General features: G+C 39.4%; 1 protein-coding gene across 1 annotated transcript; it reads left to right on the top strand.

Annotated features, from left to right (window-relative positions):
* Nucleotides 1-623: 623 nt before the first annotated feature.
* On the top strand, nucleotides 624-10847 carry LOC138619190 (forkhead box protein P2-like). Its single transcript, XM_069695486.1, has 15 exons — nucleotides 624-773; nucleotides 2727-2831; nucleotides 3466-3546; nucleotides 4029-4134; nucleotides 4756-4933; nucleotides 5383-5487; nucleotides 5754-5841; nucleotides 6582-6713; nucleotides 7322-7646; nucleotides 7745-7815; nucleotides 8626-8727; nucleotides 8832-8953; nucleotides 10116-10185; nucleotides 10282-10418; nucleotides 10515-10847. The coding sequence occupies exons 1-15, from the start codon at nucleotides 633-635 to the stop codon at nucleotides 10642-10644; spliced, it is 1893 nt and encodes a 630-aa protein (XP_069551587.1). The 5' UTR covers nucleotides 624-632; the 3' UTR covers nucleotides 10645-10847.
* Nucleotides 10848-12552: the final 1705 nt, after the last annotated feature.

Below are 12552 nucleotides of genomic sequence, written 5' to 3'. Positions count from 1 at the left end.
GATGAAGAGCAGATCAATACCTATATTCTGTGTTGAATAAATAACAATGATATGAGTTGAGATAATCTGTAATTATGAAGGATGTACCGTACAAACTGTCAGATGAATGTGCAATCATCAATATCATGTCAAAATATTTTTGTGTTTCATTTTAGAACTTATTGTAAAACAAGCATGTTATTTTCACATGATATAAATTGATCATGCTAATAATGCCAATGCATTCTTTTCTCTTTCAGTTCTTTCAATTCTCACATGAAAATCAATGATTTGTTAACTTTTTACTTCGTCTGAGGTTCTTCGAATCACATCTTTGGCATTTCATTGGTTTTGAAGCCTTATTTGAAGCCTTTCATTTTTTATATCAGTTGTGCAAAATTATGTTTTTTTTAACAGTAGGTTTTGTTTTTCCATCCATTCTTTGAGCAGAACTGAAACCGTCACACCATCTTTAATATTTCTAAAGTTACAATAGAATTTTTTTTAAAGTAACGATAAAATCGTAGTTTTCTTTCTTGCCATGTGTTTAGTGCAAAGTCACACAGTTGTAATTTCACTGTGATGTTGAACTGTATCTTGAGTCTTTGAGTCTTATTCAGTGATGACTGTTTTCTTTTAGGACCTGAGCTGAGATGCCTGAGTCTCCTCTCAGTCACACAGCAGCCCGTCAAACCCCGGCCAGCAGCCTCCTCAGCCACACAGACAGAGTTGCTAACGGGGACTCCTGCAGTGGAGTGAGTGGTGAAAACGGTCCGAGTCTCCACCATAAACAGGTACTTTCATCCTGCTACTCCTCATCTCCCCTTTAATCCGCCTGCTCTTCGTCCCTCAACTCTTCCACGTCCTCTTTATAAGTGGGAAAAAGATCAGTCTTGGGCAAACATATGTCAAGAGAAATACCCCCAGAGCTCCATAATGGAGATCCTCTAACAGGACAGCAAACCCAGAGCCTGCAGCTCTGTTGACAGCGGCAGAGATTTAATAAATGAAATCTAAGCTGAGTTGGGAGTTGACACGCAGGGCTCTTGTTTGCGAGTCTGAGTCAGGGAGGAATAATCGTGCGCAGACCGAGGTCAAAGAGAAGCACGGCCAAACATAATTTTATGGTTGTCTCTTGCAATTCCATCCCTGGCGGTCTTAATCTAAAGGATCAATGAAACAACCACAGTAATGAATCGTTTCCTTCATTTTGTTCTCTCATTTTGACACTTTTGTTCTGCTCTTTTCTCTTAAATCACTTTCTAAATCTGTGCCTGTAGTGAAACGTGAGCTTGCAGGATTCTGCCAACTCTGACGCTGCGTGCTGGGAATTTTAAAACATGTTACTTTTTTTGTTATTTTCAGCTAACACAATAACTACAACAGGTGACAATGTCATGCAGTAGTAGCGTTGTTGTAACATTGCCTGTCTGTGAGGGCGTGATTCCAGCTTTCAGAATATAATAATGACTTGTGATATGAACATTTTTCAACCTGCAAACTCTAAAAATGTTACAAATGAAGACTATTTACAGTGAAGACTGGTTTTTCTCTTATAATGAAAGAGAAGCACCTCCATCTGTAATGTATTTCTTTTCTAACGGTACCATTGAGTCTGCACACCACAAGTGGCTACCAGTGATTTGAAAAGCATGATAATGAAGTCAGCTGTACGTCAGAGTTTTCTTTTAAACCACATGCATTCAGAAAAAAAACCAAAGTTTAGGACTAAAAATCATTTTTTTTAAATCAGTGAATCTGTTTTTCTAATTTGTATTTCTGTGATAAATCAATTAATTTCCATCAGTCAGCTAATAAACTGACAGACTGTTTTAGCACTAAATAAGACCAAATTATGAATGTTTTCAATCAATGCAGATCATTACACCTGCTGCACAACAGCATTTCTTCATCTATTATCTACCTTTCTTAACTTTGTCATTGTCTTATTAATCTGGTAGAAACAGACTGTTTCATAAAAAATTATAACAAAATCTTTGGTGTGTTTTTTTTTCATTACATCCTGCAAGCCACTGAGATATTACTCCAATATGACACAAGACTTCACTAAACCCTGTATGAAGGGTTCACTTCACAGCTTTTGCAGACCTGTACGTAAATGTTGACGTTTTATATCTACAGTAGAACAAGAGGGAACATACTTACTAAATAAAACATTTCCACAGAGAATCATTTGGCTGCACTTATATTATTTTCGTATTGTTTGTAATACAACGTGTTGAATTGGCTTTTGTTGTTTCTTAATGCAGTCATGGTAATTGCTGCTGTTCGACTACAAAGGAAGACAATCACTCTGTTATTTGTCCCTCTATCAGTAACAGAGCAGATCAGTTATTATTCTGTGAGTGTTTGCCTTTATTAATACCCGTACACTTCTATTAGGAGCCACAACAAGCATGAAATTGTGTTGCTAATTAACTGGTCAGCCCATCTCCCATCTCATTTAGGGTCAATGACACAATGCAGCATGATGATGTTCACAAAGGGTTGACAACACTGTAGTGTAATTGGAAAGATTCCCATTGGACGGTTATTACTGTTTATCAGCTGACTGGTACCTTCTGTCTCCTCTTGACTTCACTCTGAACTGTGTGGTCCTTTATAAATGCATTATTCTCTTCTTCTTCTTCTTCTTCTTCTTCTTCTTCTTCTTCTTCTTCTTCTTCTTCTTCTTCTTCTTCTTCTTCTTCTTCTTCTTCTTCTTCTTCTTCTTCTTCTTCCTTAAGCTCTTCTTGGCTATGATGGCTCCTCAGCAGATGCAGCAGCTTCTGTCTCCCAACCAGCTGCAGGCTCTGATCCAGCAGAAGCAGCAAGCCCTTCTGCTCCAGCAGGTATTTAATACACTCACTCCTTCTTACTGGACCGTACCTGTGCAGAATGAAGTGTGACTTTATTTATATTTATATATATATATATATATATATAAATAATATATATTAGCAACTGTAAAACTAATTCGGTATATTAGCAGTCTACCTGCGAAAAAAAAAAAAATGATAACGAAAATAATAAAGTTAAGTTATTAAGAGAGATATTTTGGTTAAGTTATTTTTGCATTAGCTAGTTAGCATCATAGGCATTCACGGTCCAAACAAGTGCTAGCTTGTCTTTGTAAGCAAACAAAACACAAAATACAAGGAATTATTATACTGTATGTTTGTAACCTGGTCTCGCTAGTTTAATTGCTAGTTATAGTAGACATAGCAAAGAGAACCTCAGGTATAATTAATAATGTGAATGAAGTCTGTGCCCACGTGGTCCATACACTTACATTATTGCTTTACTTCCTTCTCTCATGTAAACATTGAACCCGGTTTGTGTTTCCCTTTCTGCTGAGGTTGAACTCAGCCTCTCATCATTTCTGCCTCCATCAAATACTTTGACTGTTGTTCATTTGTAACGGTGAATGAATAAATGATGATAACGAGCATCATCTCGGTCCATCTCCATTTTTTTTTTTTCCAGCAACATCTGAAAGAATTTTACAAGAAGCAACAACAACAGATTCAGCTGCTTCAGCAGCAGTCCAGCAAGAAAATCAAAGAGGTTGGTGCTCCTGGTTGAGGGACGGCAATTTACACATTCACTTTGGGGGATGTTGAGGATTGGAATGATATATAAATAAAAATGTTGCTGATGTTAGGGTTGATTTGACAACTGCTGCGGGGAAGTAGGTGAGATTTGACAGCATTTGCCCTGTGAAGAAATAATGTATTTATCTTCTTTGATTTCCAGGTGAGATGTTATTTGTTTTTTCAGTGTGAGAGTCAATCTCAGCACCTGATTAAGTAATTGACTCCCTCACACATCCATATTGCAGTGTTTGTTTACCTGCCATAAAGTCTTGTCATGTTCATACAGTGATATTCAGCGTTTGGACACTACAGCTTAAAAATGATGTTTTACCAGGATGAAGCCCTAAAAAAAACAAACAACAACAACAACAAAAAACTCCCAGAAGCTGCTCTCGCTCCGGTGGGGAAAAGAGAGCCGGGTTTACTACTTTGTTTTCTCTCTTTGTCCTGCAGCTGCCGGCGCAGCAGCTCGTCTTCCAGCAGCTCCTTCAACTCCAGCAGCAGCAGCAGCTCCTGCGGGCGCAGAGACCGGCGTTGTCCTCTCCTGCCGTCGCTCCAGGTCACTCCTCTTTACATTTAACGACACAATTCACATGTCGTCTGAGATTCTTCTCTCATTGTGACATAGAAATGGTAACGTCAGCTGCTTCATTTCCAATATACTGTGTTTTTCAGTTTTGTGTACGTTATCAGTATATATATATATATATATCAGTATACATTAATTGGGAACATATTTGAGATTGAGTAGACGATACTATGTTGTATAATATCAGAGATACAAAAATAGGCAAAAATCGGCATTCATTGGATTCTTGTTGAGATAATGAAAGTAAAACCTGAAAATAGAAAATTCCAGAAGCCATATGAAATTGTACTTCTGATAATTATTCCTGGATTACATTGAAAGGGGGACGTGGGGTCATGAGGAGGAGTTTCTCCCACCCATTTGTTCCCTGAAGCTTTGAGGTGAGAATGATTGAATAGTGTAAAAAAAAAAGAAGAAAAAAAGTGCAAAATAAATATCATCGTCCTGGAAAAATACGCCACATCTTCCTGCAGCTTCCTCCAGTGTATTTAATTACAAAGGTCATTTAAATTTGAACCCCCTCTTTATTTGTTTCCTTCATCAACCGATAAAATAAACACATTGCGCTATATGTTTTCTGTAATCTTTTAGGCTGTCTCAGCCCTGCGGAGATGCTGCAGATATGGAAAGAGCTCACGTGCGGATTGACTGACGATAAAACCACAATGAAGAGCAGTCAGGACTCCACTGCTCACAAAATAATGTCAACGAAAGTCACGGGGAAACAGCCCGCCGACCGGCAGTCTCCCTCTCCTCGCAGGGCAGACAGGTACGATCCGTCTGTCGGTGCAGTGAACAGACTGCAGGGCTCCAGTGATGCTGCCTTTTTGTAAACATCAAAGACTTGTCATCTGCAGACATCTTCTTTCTGTCGAGGTGCAGGTGGGGAGCTGTTTGCTTCTGAGACTTTGCTTTTAATTCCCCCTGGGACGGTATATTTTGTATTGTTTGTTTGCTTTGTGTTCTCGCCACCTGAAGTGGTTCAGCAAAGAAAAAGTTTACATGACTTCAGTACATGTCCCAAATCAAAAGTAAATAGTTCTCCGTTTATTTCTCAGTGCTCCCTTCCACCTCGCTCTGTCATTTCATGCCACCTGAAAAGAAAAGAAAACACTCTCATGTCTGTTTTATTGCTGTTATGCTGTCTGGCGGCGGTGTGTTTAAAAAAAAAAAAAAAACATGACAGTCTTCTCTCTTCTTCTCTTCCTCCTCGTTCAGCACCGCTAAAGGTGGTCGCGCTGCCACGCACGTTCTCTTCGGCCACGGTGTGTGTAATTGGCCTGGTTGTGAGTCCGTCTGTGAAAACTTCAGCCAGTTTATCAAGTAGGTTTTAACTCCACCTTCATGTATTTCACTTCAGAAGCCTCAGTTCACGCCTCTCTAGTCTAGTGTAGCCTCTAGTTCAGGGCTCAGTTTTTCTGAAAGATGAATCCGTATTGAAGAACATTAAGGCTGTGTAGAAACAGAAAAGCAAAGTAAACGACGCAATCTACAAACATTCAGAGATGTCTTTTAAGTTGTTGGTTGTTGTTTTTTTTTGTAGGGAGAAGAAATATTTTCCTTTGAATAAGCGTCTGCGTTTGTTCCAGGCACATAAGCGGTGACCACACTCTGGATGACAGAAGTACAGCCCAGTGCAGAGTCCAGATGCAGGTGGTTCAGCAGCTCGAGCTTCAGGTCGGTACGAGTCCTGTAACTGTTAGCAGTGAGCGGTGTTTTCTGGATGTTTGCTTAAAAGTACAAGTTGTTCTCTGGTGCAAGACCAAGAAAAGCGGAAGCCTGAAAATGACATCAAAAATTAAAAAAAAAAGGCTGCAGGAACCTTGTTGCTTACAATCATCATCCCGTTCTCCTCTTAAAAACTCTTTTACTCTTTTTTTCCTTTGCTCATTTTTATTTATTTACGTATGTTTTGAAGTGCTAGAGACTAAATGATGAACTGAGAAAATACTTAGCGGATACATTTATAATGTAAATAATTGTTAATTAAAGTTAACGTTCACCTGAGTATCAGCCTGCAGTGCAAACCTGGCAAACCCGTTCCCTGGCCTATATTTGGACCAGTAGCTTGGTAATTCATTTTGCGAGTGTCACTTTATTTAAAAAAAAAAAAAAAAAAAAAGGAAAAAAAAAAGCAACATCAGTCTGAAACTTGATACTTCTTCCTAAATAGTTATATAATAATTGAATAACTGAATAATAATTTCACCATCTAAACACCTCTGTATTTGCGGTAAATATTCATGTAATGTTCTGCCAATGTTCCTCTTTCCTGTTGTTTGACACGTCAGGAAATTCTACTTGGCAGAATGTGTGTGGTTCACAGCCTTCCATTTCAATAACCTGCGCTCAGCAGCGATGTTGATGTGACACCTTCTGCTACGATTTCCTCTCCCTCCCTTCATCTCCTCCACCAGCTCTGCAAAGAACGGGAGCGTCTGAAGGCGATGATGTCTCACCTGCATCTGCCACCTTCAGAGGCTCAGTCGCTGTCTGCGCCCGCGCGGCGGCCACAACCTGATACGAGCGCTGACCCTCGCGGCCTGCAGGTAGACAGCGCGCAGCAATAGCTGTGGGGGTAAACGAGCCGGAAGGTTTGTGGCGCTTCAGGTCTGTGAGGAAAACTCCAAATATGTGGCGAAAGTAACGCGTGTCCAGCTGCGAGCTCATCTTCTGCAGCGCTGATGACGATACTGGCGGACTGTAATTGACCTGAGGAACTCTCTCAGTTTCAGAGAGCCTGTTGGCTTCTGTTTCTTCAAAAAAAAAAAGAAAAAAGAAACTAAAAACATGGCTGAGAGGCCAAACTACGAGTACGTGAGAGGAAGGTCAGAAGCATTTAAACCTGCTCGGAGAAATTGTATCAGTTTGACTCACAAGTCCCTGTTTCGAAAAAGCTTAAGCCGTGTGACTCATTACTCTTTCCCCTTGTGAGGAACATCCTTTTTGAGTGGGACGCACCGCATGATGTTTGGAGCGCTTCCTTTCCTTTCGGTACCCAGATGTTGGCACCAGATGGCTGCCATTGTGTTTTCAGACAGCAGACATGCTCTGATAATGTGGAAGCTAATCATTTGTTAATCTTGCAAATGCTGCACCATAATCACAACACTCTCCAAACAATTTCACCCTGTAATTACCAATAATTGGCCTCCTCCTTTTTGCGATATTAGTGGAATCACCTCTGAAGAGGCGAATCCAATCGCTCGGTTACACTCCCACTCTGTTTTGTCTCCCTGCCGGTCTTTTCATTCCACTTGTTCCTTTGTTAACTTGCTTTTGTCGCCCTCAGCTCAGCTCGGCCGCCGTCACCAGCAACCCGCGCTCGCTGAGCCCCTCGGACTCAGACCGGATGTCCCCCCAAACTCTGGACCCTGACGCCACTCCATCCCGCGGGTGTGGGGGAGAGTCGCCCGCTCACGCGCCGTGTGCTGGAGCCACAAGACGACGTCATCACCCTTTGGTCTACTCGCTGTCTTCAGGTAAATCAAACACTGCAGCCGCTTTCACAAACTGTACGTCCACACGGCCACTAAATACAGAAGTTAATCGCAGATTTGTCTGTTTCATGTCGTTTCAGAAAATGAATATGAGCTTTACAAGAACACGGACATCAGACCACCTTTCACCTATGCAACTCTGATTCGACAGGTATGATCAGGAACAGACAACAGAACATGAGCTCTTTATTTGCTTCACTTTAAACATTGTAAACAGATGTACTATATCTACTATATACCGCACATCATTTTGTAAACTCAGTGTCATTTGCATTTAAGAATTCTTTATTTTTATTTATAATTTTGTATCTGCTCGTCTCTAAAATATGACCACAGATTAATGATGCACTCTGTCAATTCATGTTGATTGCCATGGAAGCTTATTTATTCCAATAACAGTTTATACAATTATTTTATAGAGATTCTTTTTTTTTTTTTTTTTTTTTTTTAAGAAAATGATGATAGTCAATTAATTTGCCTTTTCAATCCAAGGTGGTTGGAGCTTCTTAGATATACATATTTTCTGGTTCTCTTTAACAGGAAACGGACTATTTATTGGATTTGGAGAGTTGATCAGACAAAAAGGGGATTTAATTATGTAAAGTCAGACTCTGTGATGGGAATTTTTAACTATTTGTAGATTTAATAAATTATTAGTCAATACAAAAAATAATTATCAAATTAATGGATAATGACAACTTTGCTTAGTTGTAGCTTTGTTGTCACATGTCCACTATGCAATGTACTTATATCAGATTAGTAGTTGTAGAATGAATCCAATAAAAGGCATTTAATGTGCTAAAATATTCATTCATTCCATTCAACGGCTCCATCAGAGGAGTGCGTGAGCAGCTTCACTCTCCCTCCTCGGATAAGACGTGAAACAGTCAGGGCTTTAATATGATCGTGTGATGCGCTACAGTTTTTTTTTTTTTTTTTTTCATCTCCCCTCCATCTCCAGGCTATTATGGAAGCATCCGACGTGCAACTAACGCTCAACGAGATCTACAACTGGTTCACGAGAACGTTCGCTTATTTCAGACGCAACGCCGCCACTTGGAAGGTATCGCACCCGCAGACAATTAACTCCGCGACCCCGCCGTGTGTCATACCCGATTCACGCACGTGTTCAATAACATCTCCTTCACTGTGATTTGCTCCGATCAGAACGCGGTTCGCCACAACCTGAGCCTGCACAAGTGTTTTGTGCGCGTGGAGAACGTGAAAGGAGCCGTGTGGACGGTTGACGAGGTGGAATACCAGAGGAGGAGATCTCAGAAGATCACAGGGTACAAGCACGTCCTTCCTGTTTCCCACAGCTGGTTTCAGGGCGTCTCCAAACAATTGAGCTGAAATCAAATGTTATTTTGGACATTTTAAGACTTTCAAAACAATGAATGATACAATTTCAGAGGCAGAAAGTGCCGAGGCCCTTGGACGTGGTCCATCGCCACAGAAGACGTATTTTTGTGTCGGGTATTTAACGGGCAAATGAATAAATTGTTATGGAGCATAAACATACAAGACGTGAAGAATGAAAAACCGGACAAATACCAGGAACTCCTTTTAAGTCATTTTAAGAAACAAAAACATGTTAAGTAGAGCCAAAACGATATATCGCCTATCAGGGATATATTTTTTTCCAAGAACATAATGCAGAAAAATGAGCTTGTAGTAAATTAGAAATTGTTCTACTTTTTTTGTGTTTTTTTAAAAAAAAAAAAAAAACATTTTTTATAGGTATTCATCATGATAAAATTGCCATTGATGTTCACTATTTCAGTGCACTGATGTCAGTGTAGACAATAAACTGTAACATATCCTGTGTCAACAGTCTGATGACCACATTTGAGAGATCATTTTAAAATGTGCATGTTTAGATGTCCTGTATATAAAATATTGATATATATCAATATTGTATTTTTTTTTTTTTTTTACTCCCTAGTGTCACTACTGTCCCCAAACATTTCGTATCAGCTGGCCTCTAGTTTAAAGATCTTGGGAATGCGAGAGTTTCTATGTACATTTTACAGGGTGGAAAAGCTCTGAAACCACTGATTGATTTCCATCCTTCATTAGTGAAAGCAGATGAAGGTAATATCAGTTTAAAATGGACAAATTCATAAAGCAATTCCATATAGCCTGACATAAAGTATTGTTCTTTGTGCTATTTATGGACCACATCAGGTTCTCTATTGTGTCTGCAGTGTTGAACACATTTCAACGAACGGATAAATTTGACTGGAACAACAAAGGCATATTTAATACGAGGCCTTGTCATGTTCAGTCATTGAAATGAATTATTTGTCATCAATACTGACCTCGCGTCAAACTACTGCTGTTTACACTGCCGTGGATTTTGGAATATATAGAACATATTGATTTTCTTGGTTATAAATTAGACATAGATTATGTCTCTTCTACTATTCAGTTAGCTTTGTTATTCTGCAGGAGTCCATCCCTGATGAAAAATGTGTCCTCCAGTGTTGCTTTTGGGACTTTTCTGAATGCTACCTTACAGGTGAGCCGTTGCGTTTCAGTGTTTGAGTGCTTCCCGATCGCTGCAGTTTGGTTGATGCGTACTCACTGTTTAATTGTTGACCAATCTTCTTTGTAGACGGCTCTGGGAGAAGCATCACTGCCGGGATTCAAGAAGGAGAGTGTGAGCAGAAACTCGAGGGGTCAAACACAGGAGAAGAAAGCAGCAGACGGCAACAGTCCCGCAAACCATAGCTTCTTTATGCAAGTTCAGCAGTGAGTTGTGTTCACCGTGAACCGCAAAAGAAATCAGTGAAATGCCTGATGAGCTCCCGACAAGGGATTGAAATGTGTGTTCTTCACCTCTTGCAGGCCACTTTTCCTGAAAGAGGAAGAGCTGAATGGGAATGATGAAGACTGTCTGCTGCCGACAGTGAAATCAGGCTGTCTGCGGTACGACGCGGCTGAAAATGACGAAGAGCATTTGTTTGACCTTGAATGACCCCTGGCGGACCAAATGGTCGATACAATCATAAATCATAAAGCAAGCCTTCATTGAGGCCGTACAGTTTTAATACAGCACTGCTGTCACTTCATTTGTGTTCCTTCTTTGGACACAGTTGGGGTTTGATAGTTTGAGTGAAATATGATTTTTTTTTTAACTACAAACAAATCCAACCCTCTCTTGTGTTGTAAGCCCACACACTTTATATGCCAAAGTAAATGATTTATTTATCATGACAGAAAATGTTTTAATGTGTGAATATGTTCTTGTTTACTTGTTGTGATCGTCTACATGTAATAGATTAAAGAATAGGAAGGGTTAATCCCATGTTACAAAGATGGAGATGTGTGTCATTGAAATTGTTAAAAAATGTACTTCGTGTGCTGTTTTTCTGTTTTCTCGGCACAAAGAAATGTATTACGTGTATTAATTTGTAATAATGAGTTTTTCTACATTTTTATTTAAAGAAAAAAAAAAAGAAGCAACATCTGTATTCCTTGTTTTCTTGTGTGTGGCTTATTAATTCCAGTCATGTGTTTCCACTAAATAAAGATTCCTCTTTTATTAAAGTATCGAGAATAGATCCCGAGCACATACAATCATCTGTACAAAGATGTCTGTCTGTAGGTGTGTCCAACGCACGTTATTACAGTGCGATACATATATGTAAAACCGTTTAATGTTGCATTTATTATTATGTTGTGCAGTGCTACGTTTTTGCCTTCAGTTATCTACCAGTATACTTCCTACATATATAATCTGGTTGCCCCCTGTGAGGCCGTCCGTGGGGTATTTCTGACGATTTTTCCAAAAAGAAAAGAATAAATGACTTTTTCTTGGGTAAACACACTTGTAGTGTCATGATTGGTCCGTGACATCGTACAGAAAACCTGAAGACCGTCGGGTGGCTCTGGGTTATTGTTTAGTTGGATAAATATCAGATCATGTACTTTAAAATATGACGAAAAGAAAATTAAGAGAAAACTATAAATAGATCATATTACAGCTTACATAAATTTAGTCTAGCAATGCATGCTATAGTCATTGACATAAGATTTATCAAATGCATATGTAGACAGTAAATTCATTTCTATGTGCATCAATTAATACCATAAATAAATATATATATATACCCTAAAATAAGTACTGTGCATTATAGTGATGTCAAATTAATATTTTGGAGTAAAATATTGTTGGAGCAGCCGGTTGTTTTCATTAACTGGTATTTTCTAGTTTATTTTACAATATATTTTATATTAGTAGTTGTTTGTCTCTTGATGTTGACTGAGGTACTTTTTAAAAAAAATTTACCCTCCTGTCTAATTTACTACATCAATGTGTAAAATAATAAAATTAATGAACCAACATTCTCATCTGCATCACATTGTCTCATCAACACATAATGATGTAAAGCTGTGACTGTCGACTTCACCACCAAACACAGAACAAAAGATATTTCAGCTCCCTGTTTTGACTAATGTCAGTAATTGTCTTTGCTGATTTGGTGTTAGCTTTAGGTTTGCTGTTGCCTCTCTGGGCTCCCTTTGATTCGCTGTCAGCCTATTAGATGACATTTTCTTCTGAGTGCCTCCACGCTGCGGGCTCACTGACTGAAAGTTAGCACGGTGCTAGACAACTTCAACAGCTTCACTTATGTGCTGCTTTGATGTGCCACATACTCACTGAGAGGCAGGCGAGTCAACATGGTTTTCAATGTAACACTTTTGACAGCACTTAGTCAACAGCCCCTCCAAAAGGGCTGGTCCCTGTTCATCATCTCCACATGTGATGAAGATGCTGTCGCCCATGTGCTCAGTCACTTCATGAAGTCCTCCGCATCTGTGGGAAAACAACATCTCCACATGTAGGCCTACAAAGATGTTGCTTGGTGTAAATAATGACTTA

This window comes from Brachyistius frenatus, unplaced genomic scaffold (genome assembly GCF_029030835.1).
Source record: "Brachyistius frenatus isolate BFR_SWC_R1_liver_20210118 unplaced genomic scaffold, ASM2903083v1 Contig_19, whole genome shotgun sequence".
In the NCBI taxonomy this organism is placed as follows: Eukaryota; Metazoa; Chordata; class Actinopteri; family Embiotocidae; genus Brachyistius; species Brachyistius frenatus.
This window is presented reverse-complemented; position numbering and strand designations above follow the sequence as displayed.

Excerpts from the sequence above, each read along its gene's own strand:
- LOC138619190 (XM_069695486.1), top strand. The coding sequence starts at position 633 with ATGCCTGAGTCTCCTCTCAGTCACACAGCAGCCCGTCAAACCCCGGCC. Across the intron at positions 774-2,726 it reads CGAGTCTCCACCATAAACAG|CTCTTCTTGGCTATGATGGC; the intron begins GTACTTTCATCC and ends TTCTTCCTTAAG. Across the intron at positions 10,419-10,514 it reads TTCTTTATGCAAGTTCAGCA|GCCACTTTTCCTGAAAGAGG; the intron begins GTGAGTTGTGTT and ends CACCTCTTGCAG.